This window comes from Opisthocomus hoazin, chromosome 9 (assembly GCF_030867145.1).
Source record: "Opisthocomus hoazin isolate bOpiHoa1 chromosome 9, bOpiHoa1.hap1, whole genome shotgun sequence".
Taxonomy (NCBI): domain Eukaryota; kingdom Metazoa; phylum Chordata; class Aves; order Opisthocomiformes; family Opisthocomidae; genus Opisthocomus; species Opisthocomus hoazin.
Genome location: NC_134422.1, coordinates 31,073,014 through 31,091,522, shown reverse-complemented (window position 1 = coordinate 31,091,522; position 18,509 = coordinate 31,073,014). Strand labels below are relative to the sequence as shown.

At 37.9% G+C, this 18,509-nt stretch overlaps 1 protein-coding gene across 2 annotated transcripts in view; it reads left to right on the top strand.

Annotated features, from left to right (window-relative positions):
• The window catches only part of BMPR2 (bone morphogenetic protein receptor type 2), a 113,953-nt gene that overhangs the window by 84,040 nt on the left and 11,404 nt on the right, over positions 1–18,509 (top strand). For both annotated transcript variants that reach the window (XM_075429822.1, XM_075429821.1), the window contains exons 4-11: positions 2,715–2,825; positions 3,340–3,431; positions 5,441–5,671; positions 9,636–9,750; positions 11,364–11,524; positions 13,293–13,440; positions 14,370–14,506; positions 18,142–18,314. In XM_075429822.1, coding sequence (XP_075285937.1) covers positions 2,715–2,825; positions 3,340–3,431; positions 5,441–5,671; positions 9,636–9,750; positions 11,364–11,524; positions 13,293–13,440; positions 14,370–14,506; positions 18,142–18,314 — 1,168 coding nt within the window. The remainder of the gene's footprint in view (positions 1–2,714; positions 2,826–3,339; positions 3,432–5,440; positions 5,672–9,635; positions 9,751–11,363; positions 11,525–13,292; positions 13,441–14,369; positions 14,507–18,141; positions 18,315–18,509) is intronic.

Here is an 18,509-nt window from a genome sequence, read left to right as displayed (position 1 = left end):
AGATCGACAATCTGACAACATCAAAAGTTACTAGTCATACAAAGCAGATAGAGGGCAGATAGCTATAATACTTTTTGGGGGGATTTTGGGGCCATCTGGACTTTTTGTCATTGTGTTTCTTTTGTGCTTTTCTGTTTATGTAGATTTACAAGTAAAAGATAGTAAAATTGTCCTTGCTGGGAAATGACTGGCTGTCATATGCAGCGTTTTACCCACTCATACTGTTTTGAACTTCACGTTACCACTCCATTATGACATTCAGTTACCCTTATTAAGAAATTTGTGTTTATTATTAAATTTACAAACAACCTGAGAATAGTAACTCACACTGTAGGACTGACTTGGCTGTTGGAATGCTGACAACATTATTTTAAAATCTTTTATATGAATTAAAAATTGGTTGAAGATAAGCCAATCTAAGATTTGTTAAGAAACAGCTCTGCTTAAAAAAATTTAAAGCATTCTTTCCTGTTGAAGGCCAGGGAAGTTCTCTAAGGTTACCTGGCAGCTGCACAGCTACCCACTAAAGAGAAAACATCCTCAGAGAGGGGATGGTCCATCAAGAAATGAGAAAGCAATGATCCTTTTTCTCTGCATGTTTTTCTACTGCTGGTCGGCACATAACGTTATTTGGAGATTTTCTAGTAGCTCTCCAGCCTGCATAATGGCACCATTCACAAGCTTCTAAGGAGAGAAGGAGCAGTCCAAGCTGCTAAATAACCCATGTTGCTCAGGATGCCCTTGCCCTGGGCCAAGCTGGGAGTGGAAGAACAGCAAAATCCTGTTCCAGGGTAGAGGAGGACCCTCAAGACGGAGGCATGTTGTTAACCCTTTGATTGTAAGAACAACTAAAGTAGACCAATCAAACTTAGGCTTTAGGTAGCATTTGGCAAATGGTGGAAATGATTACTGCATGCTTAGCAATGAGAAGGTTGTAAATGACTGCACCCTATTTGTGTGGTCAAAGAAAATACAGCTGAGATTATAGCAAAATCTCAGCCCCTCAGAACCTGCATTTTCTTAGCACATGCTAGGCACTATCTTGAACTGATGCAAAACCCACCACATTTAATATATATGTTAAAAGATAAGCCAATAAAATGTAAATTCCATTCAAAAAAATATGAAAGTCAAAATTACAATTTCCCTGCCAGGAATTATGCAGCTTCTTATACTTATGTAATTAATTTCATATAGATTTGTATGATGTAACAGTTTCCTTTACAATGTTGTTTTCTTTAATATGTATGTATGTGTTTTGAATTCATAATTTAGATGAAAATTGTAACGTATATATTTTAATCTCCTCGCAGTGGAAGTCACAACTCTTATTCCACAGTACAGGGCTCTGTGGCAGTAGCTTATTTTCATAGTGAAACTTATTTTACCAAAACCAGTAATTATGGTATTTCTTTTGGTGGAACAAATTTAAATTTGATGGTGGAGTGATTATCGCAAGCTCTCTCTTATTTAAAGGGTCTATCAGATATGAGCTGCATGTTACTTTGGTCGGTGATTTTTCACATACTTCTATCACAGCTGAAACTCTCTGGGATTTTGTTTTACCAGCTTTTTATTATTTCCTCTTGCCATTATGGTTATGTAAAAATGGAAGCTGTTGTCTTTTAAATTTGCTTTCTCTTCTTATCTGGTTTTCTTGTGTTTATCCACACTGGGAACTGGAATAAGTGAATCATGTTTAATTTATTTTAAATGCAGTTCAAGCAAAGTGAATTTGTCAGTTTATTCAACTAGTGTAGACTGGGATAAATTGTAGTTCAGTCTCACCTAAAAATTTACCCAATGTTTAAGCCTTGTGTGCATATTGCATTTTGTGGTTTTAGCATAATTAGGACTCATTACAGTCTTTTAAGGAGTACTTTTAGCAATATATGACAAGTTTAAACATAGTTCCAAATCTGGTTTTGAAGCCAAAGTAAATGAGGTCTGGTAATGCCACATTCCAGTGATTCTGACATCAGAGGAATATCTGCAGTAATAAATTTTTATATTAAAGTGGCTGAATTTTTGTATGCCTGCAGTAGGCAAGATGGGGGTCTGACATGGAGAAGCATTAAGCTAACCATTCAAGACTAGATCTCTGTCTTTTTGTGAATTAAGGAGTGAGAATTATGCTAAAAATTACCTGAGTGCTGACACGAAACAAATCAAAACCCCGAAGTATTTTGAAATATTTGCACAAATGGACCTGTAGCCAATGTATGCTGTAGATACTTGAATACAAAACATTCAGTATTCATCTCATTTGCAGCATTATTAGCAAACTTTTTTGGTATTTCCATTCTGGGAAAAATAATAATAAAAAAACCCACTTGTAAAGTTCACAAACTTATTCATACCAGGAAACTGGATTAAGGCACAGATAGCAGACCAGGACTGCATCAGCTTGGCCTGTATGGCTGGGCTGAACTTCACCAGTTAGCAAGAAGATTTGCTTTCTGTTGTTGGTGCCTCTCTCTACGGTTGGGAATGGCAGACTGGGAAAAGCTGCTGGTGCATATGTGCTCAGTTGTGTTTGAACTGATCAGCTCTTTTGCCACCCCTAGATTTTAAGAGGAAAAAGTGTTCAGTGCAATGTCTTACAATCCAGAATACAATTTTTTCCCTGTGTTGTTGCAATAACAATTACATGTTTTATAGTGCTGATTCTTTGAAATTTATAAGTGACGAGTCTTCATCATGTTTTCTTTCAGATTCTTCTCATTCTTTTCATCGTGATGAGACTATAGTTATTGCCCTTGCATCTGTGTCTGTACTGGCTGTTTTGATTGCTGCTCTGTTCTTTGGATACAGGATGCTTGCAGGTAGGGTTTGATGATCGTGCTGGGTTTTTTAAATTGTTCTTTCAACTATTTTTCTAAGTTATATGTGTGTCTTCTGTTCTCCCCAGTCCCTATTATATGTCTGTACATAATGCTCCCCTTTCTCCTCTCTGACACTGTATGCTGATATCCGTTTCATAACTGTCCAGAGAGATTTATAATTTCTCCAAACTGGCATTTTAGGACCCATTTCTCTGCAACAAATCCTCTGCTCAACACAGCTTAAGTGAGGTTGTGAACATGCTTTATAGTTATTGCCAGTGACATTTAATTATTGAAATAGTTGTGTAGCAGATAGCCTGAAGTTTGTAGCTATCAGCACCTTCACTGATGATTTTGCTGACTCCGAGAAGATTTTGCAGGATTCCCTTTTATTTATTATGTTCTTGCCTATAATATGTATTTCTGTCAAGTGCCAGGTAAGTTGTGTTGTTTTCACTTTTAGCATGTCAAAAAAAGGAAGCTGTCTGATTCTGTCCCCCACCCCCTTACACAGGAGACCGTAAACAAGGTTTGCACAGTATGAACATGATGGAGGCAGCAGCATCAGAGCCCTCATTGGATCTGGATAATCTAAAGTTGTTGGAGGTAAATGTACAACTTGGTTTCTTAATCTTCGTATTCATTCAATGGAACATTTGTGGTCATATCACCTCCCAGGTATAGTTACAGACATAAATGTTTTCTTCTAAATCACAGTTTAAAGAGGAAATGAAAAGAAAAAAAAAAGAAAAAAAAAAAGGTTACTGCAGTTACATTTTGCCTGGTTTTGTTAGTGATATTGTTGGTATTAACTAGAACATGTTCTACCTGCAGAATAAAATACTAAACGCTGGGAGGTAATGGGGGAAATTGGAATGTGCTGTATTTTCAGCATTGCATTGAAAGTTCAGTCTTCTTGCTTGACACTGGTCACTTTCGGTACAGTATCCTACTGTAATCATTTGAAGTGCTTTAGTAACACTATTGGAATATAGAATTTACTGCAGGTAGGGCAGTATATTTCAGTAGTGGTGCATTTACGTATAGTCATTCTTCACAGGGGGTACTCTCTATCTCCATGGCAACTAGAGGCCAACCAGGACTTTCTAGTCAGCTCGGTATTAGACATATCATCAGAAAACTGCAAAATGTTGCACTTTCAATTGGTATGCTTGATAGAACTTAAGGAATTTTTAAAAGCTTTCAGCAAGAAATAAATCAGTAGAATGACTGAGAGAGACTCAGAGAGGTACTTTTCTTCTTTTTGCCCATTACAAATCACACCTAGAGAGGCAGACTGCAGACATGCAGTGTGGTCTGGGCTAATGGTGACAGCAGACTAATCAGCAAAGAAGCCTGGGTGCCTTCTGCCAACAAAGTACTTGAGGCAGAGTTTTCACAAGAGGATAAGGATGTGTACTGCGGATTTGTGCAAAGCCCCAGATGAAATTACTCATACTGAGATGCAGGCGACTTTGTTGGTGGAGAGATCTGCTGTGGGCTCTTCTGTCCTCTTTGTTAAATTGTAAGGAGCTGGCTCCTCACCCCCAGTCACAGGGTGCTGCAAAACAAATTGTCTTAACCTGTGCTTGCCTTTTCACATCTCTGTGGGTAGAATACATTCCAGGTTTGTACCTTGAAGTGACTTGCTGCCACTTTGCAATCCACTGTACATGGAAGGACTGAGTAATGGAAAGTCTGTCTGTTAAAGGATACTTTATTGTTGAAAACTTTGCTGTTAGACAATTTAATCATCTTTAGAAACATTACGTTTGTATTCCCTTCTGCTTCCTGTTACTCCATTTCTGTATTTAAAAAGTAAAAAGGTACTGGTCCATGAAATCCTTACAGTTTTCTGACTAGGTCTTCATGAAAACAGCTTGAATTAAATTGATGCTTAAAATCTTATGTAGTTAGAATTTTTTTTAGCTTTAGAAACTAGGACTCTTCCTGAAGGTGGTCCTACGTTTCAGTTTAGAGCAGAGATCACATCTTTCTTCAGTTGCCATGGAGATAGGAAAGGGTATTCTGTGAAGACTGTCTAACATAGTAGGGGCTAGAATAAAGATTCAGAGGTAGTAAGGAATTAATTATTCCTTTCTGTTAAAACCTATTTACTTCTTTTGGTATCTAATTTGTGCTACAAATGCATATATTGTTGTTATTAACCTAAAAGGTACAGCTTATAAAGCTATACTGAACCTAAGCTGTTTAGCTTGATGTCTGTGATCTCTGGAGTTAATTAAAATTGGTCACATAAAAGCCATAAATGTTTAGTAGACAAAAGTTTAATAAGAGAATTAGCAGCACAAAACACATGGATTTTATTGATTTGGTATATAAAACTGCTGAATAGATTATTTATGATTTATTTACTGGGTATTCAGACTATAGATCAGTTTAGTAAGATCTAAGTTGGCCTGTGCTGAGGTTTCCAGATCCAGAATAGCTTTTATGACAGCATTCTAATTCTAGTTTTCAATATAAAATATCCACTATATTCACTACTTTTTATAGCGTAAGTCAGTGTTAAAGTTGGCATACAATCTTTGTACTTTGTAGAGTGAAAACTTCTTCCATTAGTTAGTGAACTAATTATTTACATTTTTTTGCAGTTGATTGGCCGGGGACGATATGGAGCAGTGTATAAAGGCTCCCTAGATGAACGTCCAGTTGCTGTGAAAGTATTTTCTTTTGCTAATCGACAGAACTTTGTCAATGAGAGGAACATTTACAGGATTCCACTGATGGAACATGACAACATCGCCCGCTTCATTGTGGGAGATGAGAGATTCACTGCAGACGGCCGTATGGAATATTTATTGGTGATGGAGTATTACCCCAATGTAAGTGCTTCAAAGAAATCAATCGGATTGGTTTAGAGTCCAAAGAATAGCCACATAAAAAGGATGTACTTCAGTATTTGCCAGTGTTTTTCATTGCTGCTTCTTGCACAGTAATGTGAAAATAATCTATATAAATTACAATTTTAATGAACCTTTGTGTGGTTTACTGTAATACCCTTTAAGATTTCCCAGTTAGTGCTACCAAATGTGGTCTTACAAATTCTTAGCTGTAGTATTTGCTCTTGGTTATGGTGCAAGTTTTTTAGTCAACTGTGCAATACTCAAGGACAGAATTCAGAGTTGTGTTTACTTAAAAGTAATTTAAGAAATTTAAAACTTCATAGTATTAAGACATTATATCTCTGTTATCATAGTTATGATCTCACTCAGTAGCTGTAAATGGTGGGGTTTTTTACAGTGAAACAGGATAGATCCAGTATTGTTGTTAAACTAGTTTGTGGGACTATAAACCATGTTGGCTTGTTATCCTGTTATCTTCTTTAAAGCCTGCTGTGGCATACCATATTTATTTTGCTGTGCCTTATATTGGTGATGTAGAACAAGTCTTAAGAAGGCAGCCATACTTTCCAGAACCGTATCTTCAAACCTCCTTAGCTAACTGAATGCTTACATCCCTCAAATTAATTGATTTCAGTTCCTAACACTCTGTGTGTGTGCACACACGCAGAGAAACAAAAATGTTTTAAAAATACGCAGCATGAATGTGAATTGCTTTCATGAAAAATCACAAAATGTAAATTATGTTTCACAATTTATCTTGGGATTTTTTTTTGCTTGTGTATGGGAAAGAACTTTTAGTTGTTCAGTTAAATAATTCTTTTTTTGTGAGCTTTTTAGTCTCAAGTAAGTAACTCATTTCCTCCAGTGTGTAAAGTTGATGGATGAAGCCTGATTTGTTATGGGGACAGCAGGACAAAAGCTGCTTATTCAAGTAGTTGGAAGAAATGGAACAGTAATAAATAGCAGTAATGATGGCCTGTCTTAGGGTGTTTTAGGCTCTACGTATATGCTTGTGTAGAAAGTTAAATGCATACGTGTGTATAAATATCTAAATATATATACAAATTTAAGGCAACATATCACCTCACAAATGTATACTGAAACTTTCAAGTGAGAACACACTTGATCATGTCAGCTTATAAGAGATGGGCATCTAAGAAGAGATTGCAGAGACTAGAAATGACCATAGCAAAAACTCAGTCATACCCGTACTAGATGGATAGTGGCAAAGCACGTGGGCTCTGGCCTGCTCTGGCAGAGTAGGCTTATTTTCAACTAATTGAGTTAAGTGAAATCAAGTGAGTATTCTGCTTCTGGGAGGGCATAACACAACTGTTTTAGCAGGTAATCTGTTTTCTTGAATGAAAGGATTTTCAGCTGAAATGTAATTTGAGTGAGAAGTGTGTCTTTTTGCTTATATAAACAGGATCTGTTACCGATCTGATTAAATGCACAGATGAGGCTTATGGCATCATATTATCAGATTCTTTCTCAAGATGGTATTAAGAACAGCAAAATGAGTCTAAAATCAATCCAGTGTTGGTTTGGAAGTCATTGGAAAAAGTGCACAGCAGGAGTAATTAATGCACAGTGTGATCCTCAATTCAGTGAGCAGATGTTCTGCTGCATGTGGAGCTAACAGCAGAGAAGGAAGCCTGCTGTGGCAGCCCTGCTAAAAGGGAGTTGGAGTGTTCAAACTGGAGCCATCAATCTTATTTCAATAAGGAGTAGTAACCCATAGAAGATGTGCAGGTGAAATACTTCCCGTCCAAAACATCATTCTCCCTCAAAATAACTTCCTTCTTGGAAATAGGAACACACAAACCAGAACATTTTCACACAGAAAATTGTTCTTGATGTTGCCTCAGTGAAAGCAAGGTGGATAGGTTTGACCCAAATTGTTTTATTATCCAAACATGCCTTCAGACCAAAGACAGTAGGTGAGCAAGTAATAAAAGGAAAGATACATGTATTTATCAATCAACATCCTGTTCTGATGGTACTCTGAGGTCTGGAAGGTGAATAAGCAGTAAGTTGCAAGGGATGACATAGTAGCAAATACATAATAGCTGCAGAATTGTCCCCCCAGTAGTCAGACATTCATGTCTTTTTACAACAATAGAAAAACTTGTTGTAAAAATGCATATAGAATCTTACAAATGTTAAAACAAAACCATCAGTTTTATCAAAAGTTATAGTCAGAACAAATGTCTCCGGTCTTAATATGTAAGTCATGACTCTGACATTAATAATCTTAATTACAAATATATATATCTCTCTAAATCTTGACTAAACCTTTTCCTGGTCGTGATTTATATTGAACTGCACTAAAAGCATAAAATGACAGCTCTCGGCTAGCTTAAAAAATGTCTGATGGCTGGCAAGCTCTGCAGCAGAAAGATCTTGAAGGTGGTTTGAGATCTTTACACAGTGTTTCCCAGTCACACAATGACAACAGTCCTGTGGCCTCTGTTAGAATGGGCTGGAATCTCAACCTGCTAAGCCAAGAAAATGTGTTACCGCACCCAAGTTGCTGGCAGGTGGAGGCTAATAACAGTGTTTGTATTTCTTAAAAAGCTTTAAATAATAAGAAAAAAAGGTATAATTCTTTTAACTAATTTCTAAGCAGATTCTTAGATTATTTTTTTTTTATTACCAAAATGTATTTGAAGTTCACGTAACAGCATTTTGAACAATGAAAAAAATTGCTCGTGTAAACCTGTATGAGTGTCATTTGGTCTGTTTTCACCACGTAGGTTATCTGTTTATGTGTTCCTTGTTCTACACAGGCCAAGTCTGATAAGCTGTAAGACTTCTGTAATTCTATTAAGGGGTGTCAAGAGCTCGGTTTTAGTTTTAGCATTGGATTAAAAAAAAAGTCTAATGCTTCGGTCATTTTAAATTCTGGTATCTGTGTGCCTCGATCTGAACTGTGCGTGCATTACATACCTGAATATTGACTCCAAATGGACTCAGATGGCACACACTAGATTGTTTTTAACCAAATGTTACATAACTGATTTTTCAATAAAGTGTTTTTGGTTGCGGCTATGATAAGATGTTGCATATAAGTGCATCTTTAATATTACAGATTTAAGTAGGCAAAAACACAGTAGTTTTTAGCCATAAATAAACATCATATTGTAATATGTATGCAGAGACAGCTGGATGACTTGTTCTTCATGCATGGGGATTTAGTTTGTTTAAACTGAATATGTTGTCGTTGTGCATAAAAACTGTTCAACGGTGTCCTAGTTTGCAAGATTTGGCTCTAGTTTCAGATAGCAATCTCAGTTTCTGGAATTGTAGTTCAGTATTGTAATTGACACCCTTTCCTCTGGTTGTCTTGGAGATTCCACCACCAATTACTAAAAATCACCCATTTCTCACATTTAACTTCTCTCTCAAGAAAAGAGGAGCATGGCATTATTTTTAGCTCTTTCTTCAGTGCATGTGGACTTTCTCCTATTCTGGATTGCCCTTGGGATTTTTTTGCTTTGATAGATAAATACATGATAGCAGAGGAGATGCCAGTGAGAGATGTGGAGTATTCTTCTCTAAGTGCTAATGGATTAAAGGCCACTAGTTAGTAACCCAGGCTATTATGTCTGCAGTTATCTTTCTTCTTCTGTTGTTCAACAAGACTTTTTTAGAAGAATAAATCAAGTGCATGTTTTGCTTTTGTATTTTAATGAATATAATTATTCCTAAAGTCAATCCCTGGTATTTATTTTCTGTTTCACTTCTTTAGATAAACCAAATGGCAGCACTAGAAATTGATGAAACTATGGTCCAGTCTTGTGTTTTAGAACATCTGGGTAAACAGAGAAGCAGTTATAGGATTATACCTTTCAGGAGCAATGGATAAAACTGACTCTCCTAAAGATTTTGAGTTATTGAACTGGACGGTGGTTTTAATCCATTATTTATCTATTTTTTGTAGGGTTCTTTGTGCAAATATCTGAGCCTCCACACGAGTGACTGGGTGAGCTCCTGTCGTTTAGCACACACTATAACTAGGGGCTTGGCGTACCTGCACACGGAGCTACCTCGAGGAGGTAAGGCAGGAAAGAATGCCAAGATGTTCAAGATACTCCTGTTTCTGTCAGGTAGTAGTTTCCTGCCTTTATTTTTTCCTCTGTGACAGTACGGTGAGTAGGAAATAATGAAAGCAAATCAAGGTTACTCGGAACTTCTGATATGTTCTTTCCTTCTGAACAATCCCATGTTGTGGGCTGTGTCTGTGGTGCTTGTATGAAAGAATGAAGTAAGAGCCAGCAGAGCCCCAGAGAAAGGCAAGAGGAGGTGACAGAGTTGTGCAGTGCTGCTGTATCATGGCAACAGATTACCGAAGACCTGAAGCACTGAATGTCTGTCTAGCAGAGAGCAAACAGATGGGGTGTTCTGTTTGTTTTTGCAGTTCCGACACAAATCACCAAAGCAATTTTTGGTTTGTGTGTGAACTGTATACACAGAGAGAAATAGTTAAATCTTCTAACTCCATTGTAGTTTTATTTATCCTATCTCTTGATTTTTGTCTGAGGGTTCGGGCCTAGTCTTTGCTGTGTACAAATGATACTGCTGGACTTTTAGTGTTTTATTAGAGCACCAGATATGACAACATATTGGTTTATATCTTTACATTGCTGCTTGTGTGCATCAGCCAGCATTTCAGCAGCTGAAGTATCATGATTATAAACCAGGTATTCTGAGATCTGTGATGTATCAGGCTGCAGAATACGGCCTGGCACCGAAACGTTAGCTTTTTGGCAGTAAATAAAAGGATGGTATCATTAATTTTACATTAAGATGCTAATGTTCGGATTAAAATTCCAAACTATATATGTCAAGTGTTAAGCATCAACTCTAGCAAAGAATGACAACTGAAGATGCCGTTAAAAGTGCAAGGCTGAAAATACCTGAATCAGTATTTCTGTGTGCAAATGAAACTGCAGCAATCATCTTAACTTCATCATTTCAAAATGTGCAGACAGGTGTGTCCATTAGGAGCCAGAAAATGTGTGAACCTTCCATCGTAAAGAAGAGACAGCATAGGCTGGTCTATGAATGCTAGGAAGGAATTCATAGGGTAGAATAAATTCTACGGTAAAAGCAGTTCTGTAGTGCTGGCTGCTTTACTAACAGAATGAAATGCATATGAACTAGTTACAACTGAGATTATTCTTTGGAGAAGATCAGATCTCTTGCAAGATGAACATGTTCAGACTCTCTGGAATAATACTGTCGACATATCTTCTGAGTAGGTGCCAATCCCAATACAAACATAAATCTTTGGTGCCATATTTGATACAGGAGTGTGGATACGGCTGTCAGGGCTGTGGCGCAGCAGGTCTGTGCTTAAGTACATGATGTCTACCCTGCCAAAATCATGCTGAAATATCCCTTTGAAAGAAGTTTATTGGCAAACACTAAAACTGTATATGGCAGTAGCCTAATATTTTGTCTAGATACAGTGAAACTCTGAATGCCCGTCAGTTTTCTATAGGTAGCATACTGTGGAACTTGTTATAAAGAAGGAAAAACATTAGCTTTGTGAAAGATAAGTTGATTTTCTGTTTACAATAGCTAAGCAGACATAATGAGCTTCTTTCATTTTGCCAAACAGTAGAACTGCTCAAATAATAACAAGCACTTCCATATGTCCAAACAGACCATTACAAACCTGCAATATCCCATCGTGACTTGAACAGCCGCAATGTACTGGTAAGGAATGATGGAACATGTGTAATTAGTGATTTTGGACTCTCCATGAAGTTAACTGGAAACAGACTGGTACGCCCAGGTGAGGAAGATAATGCAGCCATTAGTGAGGTAAGTACAAATGAAGATAAACCAGTGCATGAAGGAAGACAAATTAGTATAGAAGTAACACTGAGAAATAATTGTTTCTGTTATTAGAAGATGAATGTTAAGGTGGTGCAATTCCTCTAAGGGGGAATTGCTGCAATATGGGTGAGAGGTGTTGAAACCTTGATAGGAAGAAACAGGTTTTATTCTCATAACACTCAAAAATAAACCTAGCATTTTGAAAGATGATAGACTGGCAGCCCTGGAGACTGAAGTTTTCTGTGTGAGATATGAGAAGCTGCAAGGTAGGTTTAGTGGTCATGTTGTTTGTGATGATGTGGTACAAGCCCCTTCAGTCTTGTACTGCAAGTATTAACTGAAGACCAAACATTCTTTGATGGTTTTGGTGTTAATTTTTCCAAAATAATGACATACCACATTCTACATCCTACAACCATTTCTCTTGTGTGCCATCTGCAATTTTCTGGACTTTAAATGGATACATCTGGGAGAGTAAGTGCGTGTAGATAGACATGAACCAACTGAGAAAGAATGGGGACAAAATAACAGGGGGTGCTTGAAGGAGTACCTTATAGGAAAAGATGAAAGAATTAGGGTGATTTAGGGAAGTAAAGGCAGAGACAAGTCTTCAAATATGTAAACAGCTGCTACAAAGAGAAAGGAATAAATTACTTGCATTCAGTGGGGATACGACAAGGGGTAAAGGGATTACGTTGTAAGAGGGAAAATTTACATTAGTTATGAAGAAACCTTTCTAATCTGTAGAAGGCAGCCAAGGTCTGGAATGGACTGCTGAGGAAGGCTGTGTAGAATTTGCATCATTTTATGAATTTCAGGAACAGATTGGGAAAGCATCTGCTAGGAGTGGGTTAGAATGGATTCTGGGCAGAAAGAAGAAACTGATTTCTTAAACTTTCTTTTTTATGATGCTGTGATTCAGAGTATGGGTTTTTTGTTATTGTTTTCTTTTTGTATAAGCATAAATACACTGACACCTGAATATACGCTACTGAAATACAGTGAGACTATTTCAAACGAAGAGTGAAAGTCGCTAATGGTTCAGTATATTTGTCGTCCTTGTGCTTTTACAGAAACTCTTTACATTTCATTCAGAAAATGTGTTTTGCAGTGCTAATCACCTTCCCTTAGAAAGCAAGTGCCACATTAATAATACCTACTGCACAGGTCCTCTTTTAGATCTCCCCTTACTGAACGAAGAAACAGGGAAACCACTGTTTAAAATGCAGGGATACGGAATAATCCTGTGACAAAATACTGTCCTACAAGTACTGATGAGTGATTGCTCTAAGCTAACATATTTCCTAGTGGAAATGAATAGATATCTTCCAAGGCTGTTAATAACCATTGACCATCGAAGATGTAGGGGAGAGCCTTGCTGACAGTTCAGGAATAAAGAGAACAAGTTCCTTGTTCAGCAGCATCCTCTTCCTTATGATACATGCCTTGGTGTTTAACACAGTAATTTCAGGAAAAAGAAACATTTCTGCTACATTGTATTGCATATAAGAACATTGAGTAAGGGACAAAATTATTTTGTTTTGGTACATACAAAAAAGTGACAGAGTAGGGGAAGGGTTTTGTTATGACTAGGCTCCTGATAAGAGGAGGACATCGATTAGAAGAGAACTGCATTTTCCTCAACTGTGGAAAATATCAAACAAAGTAGGGTATTAAAAAAAAAAAATCTCCATAGTAAATTGACTTTTGAAATTGCTTCTTGATTTGAAACTTTGATTTTATGTTTTTCCAGGTCGGTACAATCCGCTATATGGCCCCAGAAGTGCTTGAAGGAGCAGTGAACTTGAGGGACTGTGAATCTGCTTTGAAACAAGTAGATATGTATGCGCTAGGCCTTATCTACTGGGAGATATTTATGAGATGTACAGACCTCTTCACAGGTAACTAAAAGAACTGGAAAAAACATAAGTAGTAGAAAGTGATACTGCAACCAAAGCTACTCCCTAGCCATAGCTGTTTAAAGTGAAGAAGGGAAATAATTTTCTCAGTTGCATTTGTCATTAAGTCGGTGCCATCTAGTGTTCAATGTATTTTAGTGTGAAGTGTGGTTCATACTGAAAGACTTTAAATTACCTGTTTAAGCAGTTTGCAGGCCTCATGGGAAGTGCAGTTTGAGCATTATTATTATTGTCCAGAGTTCACAAACATTGAGAGCTGGGCTGATGGCAAAGGCAGTACTTTCAGCTCTTAGAACTGATACAAGTGCCTGAAGTGTCTTTCAGACTTTCCTCATGAAAGAACGGATGGGAAAGTGCTGTGATTTGATGTAGCCTTTAGTCAGTTGTACTTTTATTTGTGCTATTGACAGTGAAAATTCAGGGAAATCCTCCATACCTGTAATATAAAACAAGAGGAAGTAGACTTACAAAATTTAACACCTGGGACTGTGTCACAACCACCATCTTTTCACAGGATATAGAGTTAATCTGATGCGCACCATTCTCTCTGTAGTCAAACAGCTGCACTTTGTGTGCAGAGACTTGTAATCTTGCTGGGCTTCCTCCCAAATGAAGTACATTAATATATTCTGTCAGCGGTGTTTCACAGAAATTAAGTGTCATCCTTGGGCTCTAAGACATTCTGAATGTGCCACTCAACCAGCAAAGTTTGAAGATGCTATCCTTTGAGAGGTTGCTGAACAACACTTAATTCATTTGCAGTTAATTCAGCTTTTTTTGTGAAGTTAGATTTTGGAGGAAAGTGGAGAACATCTCGATAGACAGCAGCTTTGATACTACCTTTCATCTCCTGAAAGCCCTTGCTCTGCCTTTTAATCTGTGGGTTTTTTCTTTCTTTCTTTTGCTAACAGGGGAGTCTGTGCCAGAGTACCAGATGGCTTTCCAGACAGAAGTTGGAAACCATCCCACTTTTGAAGATATGCAAGTCTTGGTGTCTAGAGAGAAGCAAAGACCAAAATTCCCAGAAGCATGGAAGGAGAACAGCCTGGTGAGATAGAATATTTTCAAAGAAACAATCATTTAACTGGCTATAGGGTGTACTCACTTCTTAAAAGCAATTTTTGAATGTGTTCTTTATTTAAAATTTTTGTTAGCATTTAAGGATTAGGAGCTGGTTCTGTCTGGATTTCTTAGATATTGAATTCAGTTTTTAAAAAGCCATTGACATGAAAGCTAGACTTCTTTTAAGGAAAAATACTAGGATTATTATCAGATGCTGAAGTGTGATACACAGAAGATAACTTGTTATATTAATTGTTAGACAGTATCTGTAGTATTATGGACGAAGTGCCCACATGTTCTCTGTGTGCTGGATGAGAAAGATAAAGGTGTTTTCTGCCTTGTGACATCTTATAAACTAATAACACCCTAAAACAGTTGGCAAAAATATAAATATACTCCAAACTAAAATCTATAAACATTCTAATAAACTTTTTCTGAAGTTGTATAGTCAGAATTTGCAGAGGCTTCAGCTTCTAGCAATCATTTCATTGTGACTGCAGTAGAAATTTTATATGGCTTCATTTGATCTGCAATTTTTATTTTCAAGACTATAAATGTGGTAATGTGTTTTGTTTTGAATTAGTGTAGCTATGGGTTAGAGCCTTGCTTGCTGCTGCAGGCCAACAAGTTATGACAAGTCAGCTGAACTCTGGTAAGAGTCTGTGCACTTGCTTTGATCTGCAGCAAAGGTGCAGTAATGCGAACCCCTTAGCTTGAGGGAGTGGTTTGTGTTTTATTACAAGCAAAGTGAAATGCAGTTACTTGGTTCCACTTGATACATGGTAATTTGTTTAAGCTAAAATAGCTTGATTGTGAGTATGAAAATGACATATTTGACCCTTAGTTAAAAAAGTACTTCTTGTTACTCCCTTTCTAAAATTATGCCCTTCAATCTTCAGAGGCCTTGCTAGTTGATAAGTATGTAGCTACTGTGCAGATAATGGAGAGCCTAAGGCCTCATCTATGCTGGTACTTGTAAATATGTATGAAACCATTTTCAGAGAGGAGCATAGCCTCCAGTATTAACACTGTTGTAAAACATGTTGTAACTGAGTTAAGAGCTTCACAGAGAGGTTCTTTTATTACACAGTTTTGGCCAGGCAGTCTTGGCGGTGGGGAATCCACACCCAAACTATATATGAAATCGAGCAGCAACTGTTTTAACTATAGCCATGTTGACAAATGCAGTGTTGGAAAAACCAAACTTGGCAGCTGTTTTTGAAGACAGTTATAACTAGAACAGTTCAAGAAGGTTTGGTTTGGTTTGCCAGACTACTGTTTTAAATGTTAATTATATTCTAACAAGCTGATAGACTCCAGCATTATTAAACACTGAGCTAGTAGTGATCCCTGTATTTATACTGCCTAACACATTTTTGGTGTTGTCACTAATTTTTTTGCACAAATTCCAAGTAATAATAATGATGATGATGATAAGTCCAGCTCTAAGGGTTGATCTACACCATTGCTTTAAGAGAAAAGAAGAATAAATAAATGATCTGTGGTTCTTTCATGGGTATAAAACAACATACTCCACCCTATGCCAGTCTAGCATAACATCTGAATGAGCACTCTAGGGTAGACATTGTAGAAAACTAAACTCCAGATAACCTCACCCTGGACCCAGATCCTAACCTCCTGTATCTAATGCATGGGATAAAAGACTTTTGTCTGTCACTTAAAGCGATGCTGACATGTTGGGTTATATCACTTACATGCAAATTCATCTATTAGAGAAATGTATTTGCCCCTTTCGTTTGAGAAATACAAATAAAAAGCAATGTTTTATATTTAGGTCACGTAATTAAGGCACTCAAAAGATATGGAATCCTAAATTTATGATTATCTATGCAGTTTCAGTCCTGCTTCTTGAACATACGTGTACAGACCTTGATTAGAAGTATTGTTTTTCACAGTATAAATCAACAATCTGAGCAGAGGAGGTGTATAAAATAATTCAAGGGCTGTAAACTGAGTTGTTAGCAGCTTTCTTGTCTCATTTGCCAAAGCCAAAGCAAGGCCCAAGCTTGACTGGCAAAGGTCAGGACTGTAGGAAATTAATAGAATAATGCAGATTTCCTGCCCCTTCTATCTTTTTTTATGAGTGCTAGAACTTCTAAATAGCACATTTTAGTATAGATCTCTTTGAACCTGAAATTAATAGGAAACACGTTAATGTGGTAAACGTGAAGCTCTAGAACTTCAGTTTTGTTAACTGTCTATATAGTTATCATTCTTAAGACATGAAAAGGAAAGAATCTGCTAGAAGAGAGACAGTACTAAATTAAACACTGGTCAAATTTACTGCTCGTGAAACCTGTAGGGGAGAGCTTTACATAGGGGCAAGACAGGAGATTAGAGTCTCCACTGACTTAGGTATGTCTAAATTGTGACTAAATCAAGTTGTAAAAGCCAAATGAAGGGGTTTTGTTCTGGGAGAGAAAATAGATCCAGTATATTATACTGTCACATTCCCTGAGGGTGCATTTAGACTCATGTCCCTCAGCTAAGAGCGGTGTAGTTGTTTAACCCCTCTTCAATCTAGTGTGGGAAGGGAGATAAAAGGTTTGCTGGTGTGGGAGCTCCTCCCCACCTGTGCAGCCACAGCTGCATCACTAAGCAGCAGTGACTTGCCAGATACCAGGAGCCTGCTCTGTGGGCGAGGACCTCTTGGCTGGCGTGCAGAGTTAGTCCTGGCTTTCACTGACAGAAGTGAACAAGGCAGTTCTGGTGCAGCAGGAGCCACTGAATGCCTGAGTGCCCAGCTGGGACTGTGCAAAGTCATTGGTGCTGGAGAGGTTAAAGCTGGGCTGTAGATGCAAGGTGTTCTGGCAAACCATATCCTATCCATGGGCCATAGACTGGCAGCAGGGGCCAGTAAATGTCTGGCTGTATTTTGTACTCCGGATGCAGTGGAAGCAGAAGTGTTCAGTGCTCGTAATTTCAGCTGTCTCCTCTCCAGGTCTCTGAGCACGTGGCAGCACGTTTTGGAGGTCTTGAGCTCTAATTCTGCCTGCACCATTCACCTCACAGTGTGATTCCAGGAAAGTGTGTCTGTTTCTGTTTCTCCATCTGTAAAACAAGGGCAGCAATAATCTCCTCCCATAGCGCAGAGAAATTCACTGATATTTGTGAGGCATTTGGATGTTACAGTAGCTAACAAAGGAAGAAAAGCATGATGAAATGAGGCTGTGTAGTGTGCATACAGTCCAGGGAAGCAAAGCGGGGCCTGTTAGCTGAATTGTGAGGTTAACAATGGCAGCATTTCCAGAATATCATTAATCCTTAGTACACAGCTTTCATAAGGCAGGGAGAGCGAGCTGAGCATGCATACATCAGAGAGATCTGGCTGAAGGTTGTATGGACAATGGTGAATGTAGCTTCTAAGTAATTGTCTGCCTGGTTGCTGTGTGTGAGAGGTGTGATGGTGTTAGTCCTGCATGTTGCTGGTTTTAGGGTAAACTAGCTTTGAATGAAACTGTATCTTCTGTTTCTCTTTCTCACCAACTTGTGACTATTTTCATGCATACAGAATGCTGTTATAAAACAGTAAATTAGAAGCACAATATAAAGGGAAAATCATTGCAGATAAAGTGGTTTTGTTTGTTTGCCTCCTGGCAGGCTGTGAGGTCACTTAAAGAAACAATTGAAGACTGTTGGGATCAAGACGCTGAAGCTCGACTAACAGCGCAGTGTGCTGAGGAGAGGATGGCAGAACTCATGATGATTTGGGAAAGAAATAAATCCGTTAGTCCAACGGTCAACCCTATGTCAACTGCCATGCAAAATGAGCGGTAAGAAGAGAAAACATTTGGTTTTAGTCAGCAGCGAATGCCCAATGCAATGCTCAGCTCATTCCAGGAAGGAAGCTAGAGCACACTGCTAGTTTAACATTTCTGCACCCGTGAAGTGGGTATGTGTTATGTGAGCTAGTCTGCATACAGGTATTGCATGACATGATCCTGATTGCTAGTGTTCTTAAGATCTCC